Below are 20,144 nucleotides of genomic sequence, written 5' to 3' on the forward strand. Positions count from 1 at the left end.
CAAGAGCAAAACTACTAGTAATTAGTAAGCCAAAAATTACTATTAACCAAAATACATCACATATTATCTGAACTTACAGCAGAGACAAATTATCCGTCCTGCACCTACAACATAATTTACAGAATTCAATGCTACAGAATTTTCCCAACTGAGTTGACTGTTTGGCTAGTTTGCAATGCAGAACGATGCTAACACAACAGTTGAAATCCCGCACTAGCTGAAGTTACCATGATGGTCGTTCCTTCTTGCCTCACGAGACGTAGTTATCTCCAGGTTAAACCACCACTCTCTCTCTCTCTCTCTAATGAGAGAGCAGCCCTATAGTCTTTCAGATCTACAGCAATTTTACTTTTACTTTACCGCCAGCTGTAAAACAAGATGTCAGAAACCAAACTTTTGTTCCTTGAAGAAAGCCCACTACACTGTTTCAGTCAAATATCACATATGCATTAGACAACCCAATTCTGGCAAAAATTGAAGGAAATATAGTAATTTTCTTCCCCATACCCGATTCTGACCCCAGGTTAAATCACATAAGGCATGCTTAACAAATCTAACCTTTAATCCAAATGCTGTTCTATAGACGTTCCCCATTTTTCCAGGCATTTTCTTCCCAGGAAAAACTCTGGCAGGGTCCTGTATTCACAATGACAAGAAATTCCTCGTGACACAAATGGATAAAATTCAACATTTGAACACTAAGTTATCCAGTTTTTAAAACATTGTTCGCAGAATGTAGACATCACTAACTAAGCTAGCAATTATTGCCCATTCTGTATTGCCCAAGAGAAGGTTTGGTGAGCTGTCTTCTTGAACGACCACACACTGATCGGTCTTTGGGAAGGGAGTCCTGGGATTTTGCCCCAGTTACAATGAGGGAACAGTGATATTGTTCCAAGTTAGGATTGTGTGTAACTTGAAAGGGAATAAGTAGATGGTGATGTCTCTATGCACCTACTGCTCTTGACCCTTTAGATGGTAAAGGCTATGGATTTTCGATGGTGCTGTCAATGTGCCCAGTGGCGAAGGAAGTGAACATTGAATGTGTAAGATATGGTACCTACTGTTAGAACCCTTACTAATGTTTCATTATTTTTATTTTATTCTTTATCTACCTTGATTAGGAACTGTGAACTGAAAATGACCTTTGGACCGTAGGCATTGGCTTGTGCTGGAATGGGTTTGTGAGGCCAGGGCTGGAAGTTAATTGCAGGTTGGTTCCTGATCAAAAGCTTCCACAGGCTCTTCAACACCAGCGAAGAACAGTATAGTTCAACAGATAATAGATACTTGGCCACAAACGAGGCCAGTATCTGGAAACTGGTTCCAGCAAGTCTGGGAGAGACCTTCAGCTCAACTCAAATGGCAGATACTGAATGGTAACAGGGACTTTGTGGAGAGATGGTCACTCTGACAGGCCAGAGTCTGAAATGGGTTTTGGATTGAGTTTGCTGTGAAGAGTCTGGCTGTTGATACTACAGTATGAAGACTTGACAGGTCCCTGCCTAACCTCCCATTGTCAGTGATTGGAAGTTCAGAGAATAGAAACTAAGTCATCAGTATCACTGACCTTCTCTGAGTAAGCTGTAAAGATGGCCCTGATCAATGCATTTGAAACTTTATCAAATAACAATCCTACATGTGGAACAATGCATCATGCAAACCACTTAGTAAACAGGCCTGCTTTGTTATTTCCTCTTATTTATCCCTCAACTGTGTTTGTTCGTCTGTCTGTCTCTTGTGTGAATTGGGTGGCAAACAAAAATTATTGGGTTTAAATCATAGACATTAATTAGATTACTCTTGTTTAATTTTGCTCTGCTAAAGTTATTTTATTATTAATAAAATGCTAGACGTTTGTTTAAGCTACAAATTCTGTGTCTAGAATTGATCCTTCTCAGTTTTGGATTGGTTATTCTAAAGTCTGGTCCTGAACCCCCAGGGTTAACAATGAGGATCTTTAAAGGTTTTAAATAATTTTCTTTTTTGTTTATTTTTGTAAGTATAAAGGTAGGAAGGGTGATTTGGTTCGATTGAATGTTTCTGTGTCATAACACAATCACATGAGCAGTTTTAGCTTTCAGACTTCACATTACTTTGCATGTATTGTGACTTGCATTTAGGATATTTTAGTATAAAGACTGTACTCAACTCATTAAACCAGTGGTTAAATCATTATATTATTTAGATATATTGGTATAAAATAATCACATGGTATTCCAACATTCCACACAGTTAGTTAAAAAAAGCTCAATATCCCAAATTATGGTTACAAAAAATTCATTTCACATTTAAGAAAACAGATTAAAGTTTGAGAATAAAAATACAAAAACTTGATGAAACTGTGAAATGTGATGGGGACACCTGAATTCAAGCCAATAAACCACATTCAATTTTATCTATTCATTTTGAAGTAAACACTCAAATTAGTTATTTACTCATTTTTAATATGCAATGAGTTGCAATTTCTGAAATTGTGTTTTCAAATGCCACTGTCGTTATTGCTGACCAGAAAAATTGCATTGAACCTGGAAACCAAGATGACCCAATGAAACCAAACATCATAACAATAAACACTGGTGATCACAGTGGATCAGACAAAATCCATGGAAAGCAAGCTAATCATACAAGTCTAGATGACTCATCATCAGAGTTGAAGTGTAGAGGGAGGCAGTATTTATGCTATAGTTTGGATGGTGGTGGTAGTGGGGTGTAGGGTGCTGGAGAAAAGATGCTGATAGCCACATTCCGATCACTTAATTTGAGTTATCAACATCTTCTCTCCACTAGCGCACTACACCCCGCCCCCCCAACTATAGCATAAACGTTGCCCCATCTACACTTCACGTCAGCTCTGAAGTGTCATCTAGACTCGAAACATTAGTTTGCTCTCTCTCCATGGATGCTGTCTGACCTGCTGAGATCTCCAGCATTTGTTTTCAGTGCAGATTCCAGCATCTGCATTAATTTGCTTATATATCAGAACAAACTGTTTCAGCTCCTGTGCTAACAGTATGGAAGAGCTTAAGGCTTTGAATTGTTGGAGTAGATGAATAATGATGATTCAGTCTGTTCTAAGATGTTTAGTCATGTTGGAAATGCTCCATCAATAACTAACAGAAAGGATACTTACACCCCCAGGGCCTGATGCTCCCGGCCTCCTATGGGTTTTCGTCTGTCCATGAGTTGCAGGCTGGCCTTTAAATCCCCACCTTTTCATAACTCCCTGAAAACCTTTGCCAATTCTGCAAGAGGTTCACAAGATTAGAATTGATTTTTGAATTTGATAATTACAGTCTCAAAATTGCACACTATAATTCACATACATTCCTCTCAGGCTTTTACAACACACTGACAAAACAAAAGAAATCGAAGAAAATCTTAGAACGTATGGCATTGGCGAAATATAGTTTGACTTCAGAGTAAAATCATAAATTGTTCCTAAGAGTGTGGGGAGGCAGGTTCAATCAAGGCCTTCAAGGGGGAAAACGAGATTATTATTTACAATGAAGAATATGCAGAGCTATGAGGAGAATGTAAAGAGCTAGAGCAAAGGTAGGCATACTTCTGAGGTAACAACAGTACAACTGGAAAGAACAGTACAACACAAACACAGCAGCATACACCATATCAGATATTTACACTTTATCTGCATGATATCTCTCCATTCATTTTTACTGCATGGCAAATCAAACTTACTTTAAGCATGGACAGGAACTGGTGAATTCAGTGGAGAGTTACAGTGGTTGGGGATAGTTTTATGGATGTAATCTGCCAAACTGAAAATTTTGTGTAAAGTTTTATCTGCGGAGTGGCCTAGTTTCTTTTTAACATCACTATGAAAATTTCCACATCCTGGGCTGTTCAGATTCTGTTTTCCCTGTACAAGAGAAACCAAGTTGGAGCAAATCTATGAGAGAGAAATGCGGGGTGAATTAGGTGGTTACCTGAGACACCATAATGTGCATGGTGGGAAAAGTACTCTCTTGAAAGGCCCATAGGCCAGGTAATCAGTCACCGTATTTCCTGCACTAAAGGATAAAAGTTTGAAATCCTGGATCCCACACAACCATGGAGAAGAGATGTATCTTGGGAAACACCAGTAAAAGTTAAAACAATATATGTAAATTGGGAGAAATTAAAAAGAGTTTCCATACAGCCATAATAAATGCACAAGAACATTGCTTAGCTCAGTCAGCAGAGTGACATCAACAGCATGGGTTCAATTCCCATTCTGGCTGAGGTTACTATGAAGAACTCCCCTTCTCAACCTCTCCCTTCAACTGAGGTGTGGTGGCCCTCAGGCTAAACCAACACTATTCATCTCTCTTGCTAATAAAAGAGCAACCCTGTGATGTCAAACAGAGACCTAGGGATTCAGGTACATAGTTCCTTGAAAGTTGCATCACAAGTACACAGGGTAGTTAAGACGGTGCTTAGAACACTTGATTTCATGAGTAAGAGTACGGAGCATAGAAGCTGGACATCATATTGCGGTTGTACAGAACCTTTGAATTACTGTGTATAGTTCTGGTTGCCCTGCTATGGTAAGTGTCATAAAACAGACCAAAGCCTCAGAAAATCTATATTACGCACACAACCTAGACACTAACTTTTTTCTTATTTTAAAGGAAAGTATAAGGCATTGCAATCCAGATGCAATTCAGTTGATTAAATTATTTGATGTTCAGCTAAACACACTTAATACATACACTACAGTTAAAATACAGAAAATAAAAATCAAAAAAGAATTGACATAACTGTAACTATCAAAATGCTTAACAAAGTAGTATATATCTTAACTACAACTAATTAACTGTTCCAATATAGTAAAATCCCATAAATACACCCTTTGCAAAGGCAAATTCAGTAAAATAGATTGTCTCACATACAACTCTAGAAGCAGGAAGTGAACCCCAGCTTTTCAACATAACAGAGAGAGAGAAGAATAAGAGCTTCCACATCCAGCAACTGCAGAAAGCTAAAACTAAAACAAATCTGGTTCTGTGGGAGCTTGAGCCCACCCAATCAGGCTGCTTCTATTGTTAATTTTTTCTTAAAAAACCTCAAGGCCTCACAAGCTATTTACTCTACTGGCTTCAAGCAGATCGCTCGACAGCCCTATCTCAACTTTTCTTCATTGAAAAGGACAAATTACACCTCTTAAAGACAGAGTGTCATCACAGAAGGATATTACTAAATTAGGAAAGGGTGCAGTAAAGATTTACATGGCTATAACCAGAACTGGAGGGTTTGAGTTATAAAGAAAGGCTGGACAGGCTGGGACTTTCTTCACTGGAGCGTAGGCGGTTGAAGGGTGATCTTACATAGGTTTATAAAATCATGATGGACATAGATAAGGTCTTTTCCCTAGGGTAGCAGAGGGGGCATAATTTTAAGGTTAGTGGGGAAAGATTTAAAAGGGACCTGGAGGAGCAATTTGCTCAGAGGGCGGTTCATACGTGGAATGAACTGCCAGAGAAAGTGGTAGACTCTGGTAGTTACAACATTTACAACACATGTAGACAGGTACATGAATAGAAAAGGCTTAGAAGATATGGGCCAAACAAAGGCAAATGGAATTAGTTTAGTCTCGGAAACCTGATCAGCATGGATGAGTTAGACTGAAGGGTCTGTTTCTGTGCTGTATGACTTGACGACTATGGCAACTTTACCTTCAACTTAATATGCACGATGCATTACAAATGTATGTTACATTTATTTTTGAACATAAAGTTGTTGAAAGACTACATTGCTGTGGGCACCCATTGTGTGAACTACCTCGTTAAAGACATCAGACTTTCTGGACACCATCCTACAGTCCCTGAGAATAAAATGAATGAAGAGTTTAATTATTTCAGGGCAACAACATTTGCACTGTCACTTCCTTTTGGTAACACTATATTGAAAACAGTGCAAGAATGCGATTATTTGTGCTCTGATACGGCACAGGTTAACTCAATTATTTAATAGCTAAATTGCTTAATAGGGGAAGACTCTATTCCTAACAATATATAATTAAACAGAGGTGAGAACGGTTGCATAATTTATTCTTTGTAGCAAAATTGTAACTCTTCAAATATTTCACAGGAATCTGCACATCTTATTAAATAGGACACCTCCCACGCGTGACAAAGTATTCCGAATCAATATATTTTCATGTTACAATACTGCATTTGACTTGACTTGTATTTCATGACAAAAATTATTTTCAATCTTGGGGAGGAGGGGTTTCAGGTCTTTTTTTTCCTCTCAATTCAGTCTGCTTTTCTCAAAGTTCAGGCTTCCTACATTAATAATCTCCTGAATGCCTCAACTACAAACTCTGGGATATTTGAATGATGGATAGTTAAAAAGCAGGCAATTGTTTTCCATCGCTCATTCTGACAATGCATAAAACTGTGCTTTTTTTCCAGGCTCTGAACAAGTGTAAATGCTGTTCTGCAGCCTGTCAAGGCAATTTATCATTCCTTTTGTGCAGTGAAATGTCTGATGAAACCCTCTCTGAACTTCATCCCAACAATGTAGGCAACATCAGAAAGCATACAGATGTGCACATAACAATGGCAAAAATCTGATAAAAAGATAATACTATTATATTTTCCTTGTAAGAAATAAATACCAGTAGATAGCCATCTTGGCCTCCTCCAGAGGTCCCCAGCATCGTAGAAGTCAGTCTTCAGCCATGTGAATTCACTCCAAATGATTTCAAGAAACAGTTGGAGGCACTGGTTACTGCAAACGCTACAGGCCCTGACAACATTCCAGTAACTGTATTGAAGACTTATGCTCTAGAACTTGCCACATTCCTAATTAAGCTCTTCCAGTACAGCTACAACACTTATCTACCAGACAAATTGCCATGGTATGTTCCGTATACAGAAAAGTAGGACAAATCCAATCCAGCCTACTACCACCCCAGTCTATTCTTAATCATCATTAAGGTGATGTAAGGTGTTGTCAACAGCACTATCAAGCAATACCTACTTAGCAATAACCTGCTCAGTGACACCCAGGTTGGGTTTCACCAGGGCTACTCAGCTCCTGACCTCATTCCAGCCTTGGCTGAAACATGGACAAAAGAATTCCAGAGGGGAGGGGAGAGGGACAGCACTTGGCAAAACTGGAATCAATGGGAATCAGGGGACAAACATTCCGCTGGCTGGAGTCATGACACATAAGAAGTTGCGGTTGTTGGAAATCAGTCATCTCAGCTCCAGGACATCTCTGCAGGAGTTTCTCAGGGTAATTTCTTAGGCTGTATCAGCTGTATCATCAGTGACTGCCCTCCAGTGGCTCCAAGAGCAGGTCAGAGGTTTAGAATCCTGCAGTGAGGTAACTCACCTCCTGACTCCCGAAAGCCTATCCACCACCGACAAGACACAAGTCAGAAGTGTGATGAAATACTGCCCAGTTGGCTGGATGGGTAAAGCTCTAACAAAACACAAACTCAACATCTTTAAATAGTTTGTTCTCATCCACTCTGTAGACTCATGGTTTTGTACACCTATAAAAATTCACGAGGAGATTTGGTAAAAGGTAGACAGCCTCTGCTTCTTCAATCTATCCATGTAACAGAGTCCTCTCATTCCTGGAACCATTCTTGTGAATCTTTACTGCACCCTCTCGAAAGCCTTCAAATCTGTCCCAAAGAACAGTGCCCAGAACTGGACACAATATTCCAGTTGATGCTGAACTAGTGTTTTGAGACAGTGCAGCTGTCTCGCTTTTGTCCTCAAGCCGTTACTTATAGTGAACTACCTCCATTTCAGGCATTTTTGGGCTAGTAATGCCTCCACTTAAGAATTACAAAAGATTTACAGGACTGAAACAGGCCATTCGGCCCAAATAGTGCTTCTGTTCCATTTCAGCCTTCGTCCTTGTTCCTCATTAAAATCCATCAACATAACCCTCTATTCATTTCTTCCTTAAATCCTTCCCCAATTCCATTTTAAATATGTCTATATAAACAATTTGATTTAACCACTCCCCAGATTCCTTGCTTTGTGTTTCCCACCTTCTAAGAAATAGCAGCATTGAATGTTAAGTGCAGATATGGCTAGTGACTCAAATAGTTTTAGTAAGATTTTCTCTCCTAAAGTTGGATTTGAACATAAGCTCAATCATATCATGACAACCCACTGGCCACAAGTTGCTCAGATTTGCTCCACTTTCATTGGCAAGATGTTGTTGGGATCATATGCAAACCTCATTCACATGAGTAAACAGGAACCCACAATTCTGCTCAGTACAGACACTGCAGACCGCTCCAGTACAAGGTGTTTCCAAGCTGTTATTGCAGAGTAAGCAATCGCTCCATACCCGCCAACATCCAGTGAGATCAGGTACAGGTATCTCCCGCTTTTTCGAACGCTCGCTTTACACCAATTTGCTTTTACTAAAAGACCTACATTAGCACCTGTTTTCGTTAACCAAAAAAAGATTTCGCTTTTACAAAAAAAAAAGCACGCATAGCAAGAGTGGCACCGCCAAGCGCCTTCGCTGTCAGTGTTAATAGAGGACCCTCTTTCCCCCCCCGCCCCTCCAATACCCCAGCCTCCTGTACCTCCCACCACCCCAAGCTCCAACGACTCAGCCTAACATACCATTGCCACCACCATCACCACTCAGCCTTCCAGTGTGCTCGCGGTCTTCCCGATTCAGATGAGTGAAACTATACTGTACACACATTATTTATACTTCCTACAAGTTAAGAATAAAATCACACATCAGGATACAGTCCAACACTAGCTTTTGGAACGCTGCTCCTTCATCAGGTGATTGTGGAGATCACAATCCATAAACACATGAAGGAGTGGCACTCCGAAAGCTAGTGCTTCCAAATCAACCTGTTGGACTATAACCTGTTGTTGAGATTTTTAACCTTGTCCACCCCAGCCCAACACCGGCACCTCCAAATAATTCACAAAAGCTGTGTAGTTATCATTTCATTCCTGATTTTACTGTATGTTAGTGTTATTTTAGGTTGTGTGTGTTATTTGGTATGATTTGGTGGATTATTCTTTGGCCCTAGAAGCGCTCAAAAATCTTTCCCATGGAAATTAATGGTAGTTGCTTCTTCGCTTTACGCCATTTCAGTTTACAAAAGGTTTCATAGGAACGCACCATTTTCGGATAGCGGGTGATACCCGTACACAGTGAACAATTCTCTGAAGGTACAGCCCTGATTGAGGCAGTGCCTGACTGCTCAGAGGCAAGAGCAGAGAGCATATTGGTGGGTTGATCTCAAGGCAGGAAACATACAGGTTCCATTATTCTCTGTAAACAAACATCAAGGGTCCATGACATAATAGAGTTGGGGTTCCATCTGAGAAAGTTGAGGAGCAGGTTACTATTGGAAAAATCAAACGTTGCAGACATTTCTTACAAATCACCTCCTTTTCGTTGTCCTCTGACGACTCTTTATAAGACACTGGCTTTCTTCTCTGGTTCATGTCAACCTGAACACCTTTGTAAAAGCTTAATCTGAATTGAGGTGTGTATCATAGACATCCCCACTTGATCGATAGCTTAGTTGACTATGACACTCTTCAGTTACCCGAAAGGCCAAATGGCCTATTCCTGCTCCTATATTCTATATTTCAATGATCCTTTTAGTCCAAAGAACTAGATCTAACTCCTTCCTGAGAATATTCAATGTTTTGGCCTCAACCGCTCTCTGTGGCAGAGAATTCCACAGGCTCCCCATTCTCTCACCTCAGTCTGAAATGGCCTACGTTAGACTCTGACCCCCCCACCCCCCCCCCCCCACCCCCCCCCCCCCCCCACCCCAGGCATCGATCACTCATCCTGCACTCACTCAGTCTTGTCCTGTTATAATTTTACAGGTTTCTATTAGAACCCCCCTCATGCTTCTGAATCCAGTGAAGATAATCCTAACCAATCCATAATCTCTCTTTACATCAGTCCTGCCATCCCAGGTAAATCTTTGCTGTACCTTCCTCCATTGTCAGAACACCCTTCCTCAGATAAGGAAACCAACACTGCACTCAAAACTCCAGACGTGGTCTCGCTATGGTCCTTCAAGTTGCAGCAATACATCCCTGCACCTGGACTTGAATATTCTCACTAAGAAGGGCAGCATTCCTCCCAACCCCACATTAAAGGAACCAGCCCTCCAGCTGATGCTGTTCGTGTCTTCCATAACATCTTGGTGTTTTAATGCTGGGCAGGACTGTCTGAGCATTTCTGTTTGAATTGGTTAACCCAATCTTAAAGAGGTGGAAACAAGATAAATGTACACAGACATCGGATTTGAAAATGCTCCTCTTTAAAACTCTACATCTCATGCCTCTTCATATTAGACATTTCCTGTGTCGGGTGTAGTTGTGTAAATATCTATTGCTCATTGACCTTCTGCAGTTTCCAGTCTTAACTAATACCATGCCAAATAGAAAGAAACGGCCTTTGTCTCCTGGTTTAGATTCTGTTGATGATCTAGGTTACTCATTTTTAAAGGTTTTGGTTTGTAATTCAAAAGAATGGTCATTTGAGACTGAGGAGTGAAGACTCTTTCTCGTCTGTGAGGCTGCTCTGAGATTGTTGAAGTGATATAGACGGTTGCTGAAAAAAAAAATTGGCAATAGTGGTTGAAACGGATACCTGACTAACATTGGAGAAAGTGAGGATTGCAGATGCTAGAGATCAGAGTCAAAAAGTGTGGTGCTGGAAAAGTACAGGTCAGGCAGCATCCGAGGAGCAGGAGAGTCGACTTTGAGCATGAGCATTCCTGATAAAGATCTCATGCTTGAAACGTCGACTCTCCTGCTCCTCAGATGCTGCCTGACCAGCTGTGCTTTTCCAGTGTCACACTTTTTGACCAGACTAATATTGGCCAATAAATTGATTCAAGAGAGTTACTTAGCATTCTGAGTCTCTTAACCCCTAAGCTCTGCACTGTGCATGTAGTATAATGACTTTCATGAACCGTTAAAAGAGTGCCAATTTCTGAGAACATGTTCTGAATGGTTAAGTCCAGGAATTGCCCTGCAAATCAATTAAAAACGAACAGTGTGCCTGTGGTGTTTGACAGCACTAACTGTGTGTGATGGATCACCAACTGCCATACATAAAGTGATTGAAATAAAATCTGAAGACAAGTTGCATTGCCTGAATAATCATTGGAAAACCTGCCAACTTTAGTCTTGCTTAGCTGCTTGATTACTTACTGAAGTGATACCGAATTTTTAGTTTGCAAGAATTCGTGTGCTCAATCTACTGTTACATCAGGCAATCCAATAAGAGCATATTCACAAATTTGTGTTCCATTTAAAAACACCTGAATGCCTTCAAAATGTCCATTTTTTTATATATAAAGCCATTTCATGAATCCATCAACTGCTGAATCATTAACCAGTGTTTAGCTCGAGTTCTACTTACTGATCCCTGAGTTAATGAAAAACTAACAGGATGAATCTTGAGGTCAAACACAATTCTTGAGTGTTTTAAAATAACAATCATTTATTTTCAGTGTCATTGCAGAGTTTGTGTGACAAGCTTTCCTGATGAAGAGCTTATGCCTGAAATGTCGACTCTCCTGCTCCTCAGATGCTGCCTGACCAGCTGTGTTTTTCCAGCACCACTGAGGGGGATGAGAGATAAATAGGAGGGTGGGAAAGGTAGATGCTGGTAGGGTGTGATAGTGATATGTCAGAGGGTGAGGGTGAGGGTCTTCCCAGCTACCTTCCTCCCACCCCACTATTTATCTCTCAGCCCCTTCTCTCCACATTGTCCACAACCCCCCCACCCCACTCCATTCTTGATGAAAGGCTTATGGCCGAAACATCAATTGCCCTGCTCCACGGATGCTGCCTGACCTGCTGTGCTTCTCCAGCGCCACACTTTTAGATTCTGACCTCCAGCATCTGCAGTCCTCACTTTCTTCCAAGATTTCCTCAACTCCACACTCTGATACTGAAGAAATCTTGAAGAAGCTAAAACTCAGTGATGGAGACATTCTCTAATTCCATCACCAAAAGGAAAGAGTTGGATGAAAGAAAGTGTGTTGGGGTAAACTGAGTTGTCGATCGGCGGGATGTCCATGTTAAACCACTCTTAACTCAGCTTGAGCTTTTAGGAAGTTAATCAAAGGTTAGGATTAGGGTTAGGGTTAGAAAGTTTAGGGGTTTGCAATGTTTTGCTCCATCTGAACAACAAAATATCAAAGGATTACCATTAATTTCCTGAAAGATATGGTGCACAGTTATTAAATAATGATACTTATGAACTGCAATACCTTTCTTAAACTAATTCTTTGCCTCCTGCCCCTATTATACACTTGCTGCATTTATTTTGAAAGTAGTACAGGTTATGAAGAATTCTCCATGCACAAAGTTGGTTACGCACCAAGGAAATGGAAATTGTAGCTGAAAATGTGTTGCTGGAAAAGCGCAGCAGGTCAGGCAGCATCCAAGGAACAGGAGAATCGACGTTTCGGGCATAAGTCCTTCTTCCTGAAGAAGGGCTTATGCCCAAAACGTCGATTCTCCTACTCCTTGGATGCTGCCTGACCTGCTGCACTTTTCCAGCAACACATTTTCAGCTCTGATCTCCAGCATCTGCAGCCCTCACTTTCTCTCAAATGGAAATTGTGAACCTACATGTGTTGAGGATTTGCAGACTACTGTTTCTCTGGCATGAAGCAGCTAGAATTTTATTTTGGTGACATCTCACATTTATACAGCTCCTTTAACGGAATAAAACTTCCCAAGGTGCTTCACAGAAGCATTATAAAACAAAACGTGAGCCACAGAAGGACCTACACAGGTAAATAACCAAAAGTTTGGTCAACAAGGTAAATACTAAAGAACATTGTAAACAAGGAGAGCTATGAAGGAAGGTGGAGCAGTTTAAGGTGGGAATTTCAGAGTGTTTGGCAGGTGCCTGCCAATGGTGGGGAAATATTAAAATCAGAGATACTCAGGAGATCTGAATTTGACAAACGGAGATATCAGAGTTTTGGGGCTGGAAATTATTAAAGTTAAAGAGGACTGAAGCCACAGGGAAATTTGAATTTTAAAAAAATCCAGAAGCCTGAGCACAAGGGTGAGGACAAATTAAACTTGGTACAAGTTAGGAATGAGCAGAATTTTTGAAACTCTGAGCTTCTGGTGATCTATGAGAAGCTGGTCAGGAGTGTGTACACAATACTAAAATAATAAATGCAGAGTGGTAACAAAGGCACAGTTGAGGGTATCAGAAGCTGAATTTGGACAGAATCAAACGACATTCAAGAGGTGGAGGCAGGCAGTCTGACAGATGGCATATGTTGCTGATTTTGGAGCCAGATCCCATATTGCGATTGCAGGCCATCTTATTTAGCCTCAGTTAGTTGGCCAAGAGAGGAATTAAGTTGCTGCTGGGAAATGGGGGAGGGAGAAGACAACGCCATCAGTCTTCAGTCGACTGAACTGCAAGAAATTTCAGCCCACATGCTTGGACATGCAGTGCTGCAGTAGAGGGGTCAAGAGAGGCATGAGGGTGAAGTAAACATGAGTTTCCTCCGGGTGCTCCGGTTTCCTCCCACAGTCCAAAGATATGCAGGTCAGGCGAATTGGCCATGCTAAATTGCCCATAGTGTTGGTGGGAAATGGGTCTGGGTGATTACTCTTTGGAGGGTCGGTGTGGACTTGTTGGGCCGAAGGGCCTGTTCCCACACTGTAGGGAATCTAATCTAATCTAAAACCTGGTATTGTTAGTGTACTTGTGGAAACTGACAAGCACTTCAGTTTAATCAAGTCTTGATCTCACATTAAAAAATAAATAACATAAGCAAAGAAGGCCACTATTCAGAGAACAAATATATTTGTATATCAAATTGAAATCAATGTAAAATAAGCTTTACTATATCTGAAAGATCAATCATATAAAGCAGACTCTTACCACTGAAAATCTTGACCACTGCATAACCAAAAGTTAAAGTGTTTATGATTCCATGCAATCATAGCATAAATTCAATACTTTACAATTGAGGCCAATTCTCAATGAGCTGAAAAAGCTGCATTCATGAAGAAAAGTAAATGGAGCAATAAACACAAAGGACTGGAATTGATAGAAGCATCTTTGACACCCTTATGATGTCTCAAACACTTCACAGCTGATGAAGCACTTATGAAGTGTACACACTGGTGTAAAGTGCTACAGTCAATTTTGCTTACAGCATGGTCCCATAACTTGTGATGAGATAGCTGACCAGGTAATTTGCTTAGTCTCCATTCTGCATAACCCAATCCCTTGTTTCTGATGGGTCACCACCCCATAGGGGTCTCTCCCCCACTTCCACTCATACCTCTTTCCTCCCCCTTGCCAATTCACTCATATTACTGAGGGATCACAACAATTTTTAATCTTCAGAATGCATCACAATGGGGGTCAGAGTTTGGGAAGTGCTGTCTTTAGCATAAAGTCAGACCTGGGTGGCGATATACTGTCCCAAAATAGTGACTCTCAATTAAGAATTTCCAAGTAAGAAGCAAAGAATGACCCATTAGCAAACAGATTCACAAGTGGCCATTATTCTCAGTAAGTTCCTACCACACAGAGACCAAAAAGCTGAAAAGAATTCAATACTCATTAATCTGAGTGCCTATAATCCCCAACATGCTGCTGAGATACAAAAGAAACATTTTTAATCGGATTTGGTAGTTTTAAAGCATTAGCCATGAACACAAAGCATTTTAATAAGTGCTGTGCGGAATATAGAGACATAAGAGGACAGGTTTCCAACTTTAGCAATGAAATGTCTCATATGATAAAGTACATGGAAGTGCAGTTAAAGAGAGCACAAACAGCAAATTATGAAAACCTTATCAACACAACTTGTTGTGATGATGCAGGTTTGCAACCTGGATAAGTAAGGAGTAGTAAAAGTACAAGTCAAAGCCTAGTCTGCAGGACCACAGACTCATTCAGCATTGAAACTAGGCCCACCTGACTGTGCCTGGCCCCTATCCCTCCAAACGTTCCCTATTCATGCACCTATCCAAATGTTTTTTAAACATGGTAACTATATCCATTCAACACACAAACACAAGCCCCTCATCTCCAGATGTTGCAGAATTGAGAGTTGCACATTTGATGAATAATCTATCTGCTGAATATATCCTGGCCCTCGAGCAGGGCGGATGCAGGAGAGATGGTGGCACAATTGTATACATTCGGGAGGGAGTTGCCGATTGAGCTCTCAACATTGACTCTGGAACTCTCAAAGTTGCATGGGTCACCACTGTAAAAATCTTCAGTCATTTGGCTCACTCCACATGATATCAAGAAACAGTTGGAGGCAGGGGATACTGCAAAGGCTATGGGCCCCAGCAACATTCTGGCAATAGTACTGAAGACTGGTGCTCCAGAACTTGCCGTTCCCTTAATCAAGCTTTTCCAGTACAGTATGTGGAAAATTGCCCAGTACATCTGTACATAAAAAGGGCAAATCCAATCTGGCTAATTATCACCCCTTCAGTCGACTCTTGATCATCAGTAAAGTAACGGAAGGTGTCACCAGCAGTGCTATCAAGCAGCACCTGCTCACTGATACAGAATTTGGGCTCCATCAGGACCACTCAGGCATATTTCAAAACAAGGAGAGAAGTGCTGAATTCTAGAGGTGAAGGGAAAATGACAACCCTCGACATCAGGCAATATTCGAAAGAGTGTGGCATCAACGAGCCCTAGCAAAACTGGAATCAATAGGTATTATGTGGCATACTGCCGCTGGTTGGAATCATACCTGGCATGTAGAAAGATGGTCATAGCTGCTGAAGTTTAGTCATCCCAACTCTAGGACATCTCTGCAGGAATTGCTACTGTCCTAGGCTCAAATGATCTTCAGCTGCTTCCCTCGAAGTCGGAAGTGAGATGTTCACCAATAATTGCATAAATGTTCAGCAACTCAAATGCTAAAGCAGTCCATGTTCAAATGCAATGTGATGTGGACAACATCCAGACTTGGGCTGACAAGCTTCTAGTAACATTTGCATGAGACAAATGACCATCTCCAAATACGATAGAATGTAACCACTGCACTTGGCATTCAATGGCATTACCATCACTGAATCCCCTACTAGCAATATCCTTGGAGTTACCATTGACCAAAAACTCAATTGGACTTGCCACCTAAACCCAGTGGCTACACAGCAGGTCACAGGCAAGGAATATCACAGCAAGAAACTCACCTCCTGAATACCCAAAACGTGTCAACAGTTTACAAGGATCAAGAGTATGGTGCTGGGAAAGCACAGCAGGTCAGGTAGCATCCGAGGAGCAGGAGAATTGACGTTTCAGGCATAAGCCCTTCATCAGGAATGATTACAAGGGACAAGTAAAGAGTGTGATGGAATGCTCCCCAATTTCATGGATGGGTGCAGCTCCCAACAATACTCAAGAAACTTGACACCATCCAAGACAAACTGCCCACCCTATTGGTACCACACTCACAAGCATCCACTCCCCCCACCACTGACGCTCAGTAGCAGCAGTGTGTACTATCTTCAAGATGCATTACAGAAATTCAAAGATTCTCAGAGAGCACTTTCCAAACCCATGATCACTTCCATCTAAAAGGACAAAGGGTAGCAGATATATGGGAACACAATCACCTGAAAGTTCCCCGCCAAGCCATTCATCATCCTGTCTTGGAATATATTACCGTTCCTTCAGTGTTGCTGGATCAGAATCCTGGAACTCCCTTTCTGATGACACTGTGGGGCTACCTACAGCACATTGTCTGTAATGGTTCAAGAAGGCAGCTCACTACCACCGTCAAGAGCAACTAAGGACAGGCAATAAAAGCTGGTCAGCCAACGATGCCCACGTCCCATGAGTGAATTGAAACAAAAAATTCCAACTTCTGCCTTTTTCTCCAGTTCAGCCAACTGTAAAATATGGAACATAAGATACAGGAGCTGGGAGGAGGGGGGGGGGAGAAAAGGGCAGCATTCAGTCCCTCAAACCTATCCCTACATCCCAAAAAGATCATGGCTGATCTGCTCCAGGAACCAACACCTCTTTTGTGCCAACTCATCATAGGCGTCACGATTTCCAAGCTCTATCCACCTCCTCTTTAAATACTTTCAGTGATCTGGCCCCCACAACTACCTCCGGTCGAGAATCCCAGACTGTCCTCTGGGAGAAGAAATTCCTTTGCATCACAGTCTTAAATGAGTGCCCTCCTTATTCTATAGAAGGACTTACGTTTTTGCTGTGACATCCACGTACTGTCCTGGCCGAAAATGAGCAGCATACAACGGAGTACCTTGAATAAAATTTAAATACAAGTTAAATCCATCCAATCATAAGACCATAAGACACAGGAGTGGAAGTAAGGCCATTCAATCATGGCTGATGGGCATTTCAATTCCACTTACCTGCATTCTCTCCATAGCCCTTAATTCCTGGTGACATCAAGAATTTATCAATCTCTGCCCTGAAGACATTTAGCGTCCCGGCCTCCACTGCACTCTGCGGCAATGAATTCCACAGGCCCACTACTCTCTGGCTGAAGAAATGTCTCCGCATTTCTGTTCTGAATTTACCCCCTCTAATTCTAAGGCTGTGTCCACGGGTCCTAGTCTCCTCACCTAACGGAAACAATTTCCTCGCATCCACCCTTTCCAAGCTTTCATAAATGATGCAAACAAAGTTTTGATTACATAAAAGGATTAAAACAGAGTTTGGAATTATTTACAGTGCACATTACATTGAAATATTCTCTAGTTTCTGTCCTTAGGTTTCAGCAATCCAATGCCTTTGTAGCCATAGCATAATTAAAACAGAGGCACAGAGGCTAAGTAGAGACAAACTACTGCATTGGCCTACATCAGCTAGTTCCACACAGAGTATAATCAAACCCAAAAGCTAATAACCAATACTGTTGTGCTTTAGCAGCACAATACCAGTGTATCCACATTGGAAAATTAACCTTGACATCTTTTAAACTGAGTAGGAGAACCAGCACCTCCTTGTCCAAGTTCTATTCCTTTGTTTAAACAAAGGCAGATAAACTCACTAGACTTGAAACTGATTGATAACAGAAGTGTCACACAAGGTGAGATGCTGCAAGATTTAAATGAATGATTACAACCCCTGCCTTTTACTAGGTTATGTGACTCTCACATGCCAGGTGTTAACATGGTACATAACTAGGCAACAAAATGCCAAGGAAGCTGAGCAAGTGATTCTGGGCCAATGTCTTCACATAGGCACTTTTTGACAACAACCTGAAGGCTGATAATCTATTGTATTCTTTCATGGCTTACACCAACAATTAACTTTCACCTTCACATTGGAGGGGATTGCCTACCTGGTACTGGCTCAGTTCATTCCATTAATAATCTGAGCACAGAAAGTTAACAGAGCTCAGTAGAGTCTACGATGGGTAGGTCGATGTATATATAGGGCCACCATACATTTATGCTACGGTGAACAGAAAAGTGGAAATTCCTTTGCAAAAAGGGAAGCTGAGGGATGAAATAATGGATAATGAAAGAACACTTCCACTTGTGAGGAAGAACAAATTACAGGCCTTACAAAGTGGTGGTAATGACCGTATAAACATTATGAAACCTTGATGGGTATTTAAAAGGTTATGATGGTAGATTTAGAGGATAGAGATGGAAGCAGACTTGGATGGAAAACACTGGCACGGTCTGGTTGGGCTAAATGACCTGTTTCAGTGCTGTATATTCTCCACAACTCTAACAGTTGATGGGAAAGAAGGGATGCAGTTGGTCACAATATCCAAGGAGGACCCTGGGTTTGTACAATTCACCCACTTAGACTAGGACAACTGCAAACAAAGATAGGAAAAGGCAAACCTACAGCCATAATCCTTGACAACTGTAATCCAGTAAAGCACTTGTGCAAACATTGCATATAGACAGTGTGGACCAGGTTTTAATCAGCACAGCTTTAGAATAGATTTTAATGAGGTTGATGTTAATATTTCTGTTTCATCTTTGTTTCTAGTTACCTTTGTATTTACTAATTTTTTTTAAAAATTACACTTTTGTTTCGAAACTAATTTCACCATCAACTACACAATCATTCCTTCTTCCCAAATCAGCAAGCCTGAAGCTGAAGAAACCAAACAAAACCCAAATGACTCAAATCTGTGATTATTTATTTGGAAGGTGCAACTATAGCAATTTTGATATTTTAAGAAGATTTTGAGTTATGTTATACAAAAAAACCTAATCAGAAATCATGTTGATTTTATCAACACGTTTGGAATGCTTCAAGCCACTTAAACCAGAGGGGTAGCAAATACTTTAATGGACACAACACCTGATGAGTCAAAAATATATTGCTGGAAAAGCATAGCAGGTCAGACAGCATCCGAGGAGCAGGAGAAATCGACGTTTCGGGCATAAGGACGCTTCATCAGGACAACACCTGATGAGAATGAATGATAGAAATTGTCTGTTTCCTTCCCACTTTCCCTCTTCTCTCTATTTGTTATTGTTGCATTGCTCCTTGGGGGGGGGGGGGGGGGTAATGTTTGTTAATTGTAAATTTGTAACAGTGGTGATTTGGTGATGGTAAAAAAGATCTCGGTGTGTTTAATTCCATCTCTGTACAATTAAACGAAAAATAAGAAAATCACCAGTGTATTGATGAATCCAGATCTATTTAGTCTTATAGAACAGGATAACTCTTTTTAAAATTCCCAAGTGAGTATTTGTTACTCCACTTCATATGCATAAAAACTATACTGGACTTGAAACATTAATTCTCTTTCGTTCTCCACACACGCTGCCAGACGTGCTGAGATTCTCCAGCATCCACTGTGCTTGCCACAAAATACTCCTACTTCCATATTCCATTCCTCTTGAAATAAATATTAAATTTGTATTCCTGATAATTAGCAAATCTGCATACTAACATTAATGCACCAGGTCACCCAGGTCCCTCTGTACCTCAATTCTGGAACCTCTCTATTTAAGTGATAAGCTCCTAAGTGGACAATTTCCCATATATCTGCCATTTTCCAATTTTTTGCCCATTACAACCAATTTATATCCCTTAGAACATAGAACATAGAAGAATACAGCGCAGTACAGGCCTTTCGGCCCTCGATGTTGCGCCGATCCAAGCCCACCTAACCTACACTAGCCCACTATCCTCCA

The 20,144-nt window shown here is 41.0% G+C and overlaps 1 protein-coding gene across 1 annotated transcript in view; it reads right to left on the reverse strand.

The window, feature by feature from the left end:
* mrpl3 (mitochondrial ribosomal protein L3) overlaps positions 1–20,144 on the reverse strand; it is a 61,001-nt gene that overhangs the window by 15,631 nt on the left and 25,226 nt on the right. Inside the window, exons 6-8 of the mRNA XM_087978483.1 lie at positions 17,212–17,272; positions 3,134–3,245; positions 559–636 (exon numbers count right to left, since the gene is read on the reverse strand). Coding sequence (XP_087834609.1) covers positions 559–636; positions 3,134–3,245; positions 17,212–17,272 — 251 coding nt within the window. The remainder of the gene's footprint in view (positions 1–558; positions 637–3,133; positions 3,246–17,211; positions 17,273–20,144) is intronic.

This window comes from Chiloscyllium plagiosum, unplaced genomic scaffold (genome assembly GCF_037043375.1).
Source record: "Chiloscyllium plagiosum isolate Xiang-an unplaced genomic scaffold, Cpla_swu_hap1 HiC_scaffold_34, whole genome shotgun sequence".
In the NCBI taxonomy this organism is placed as follows: domain Eukaryota; kingdom Metazoa; phylum Chordata; class Chondrichthyes; order Orectolobiformes; family Hemiscylliidae; genus Chiloscyllium; species Chiloscyllium plagiosum.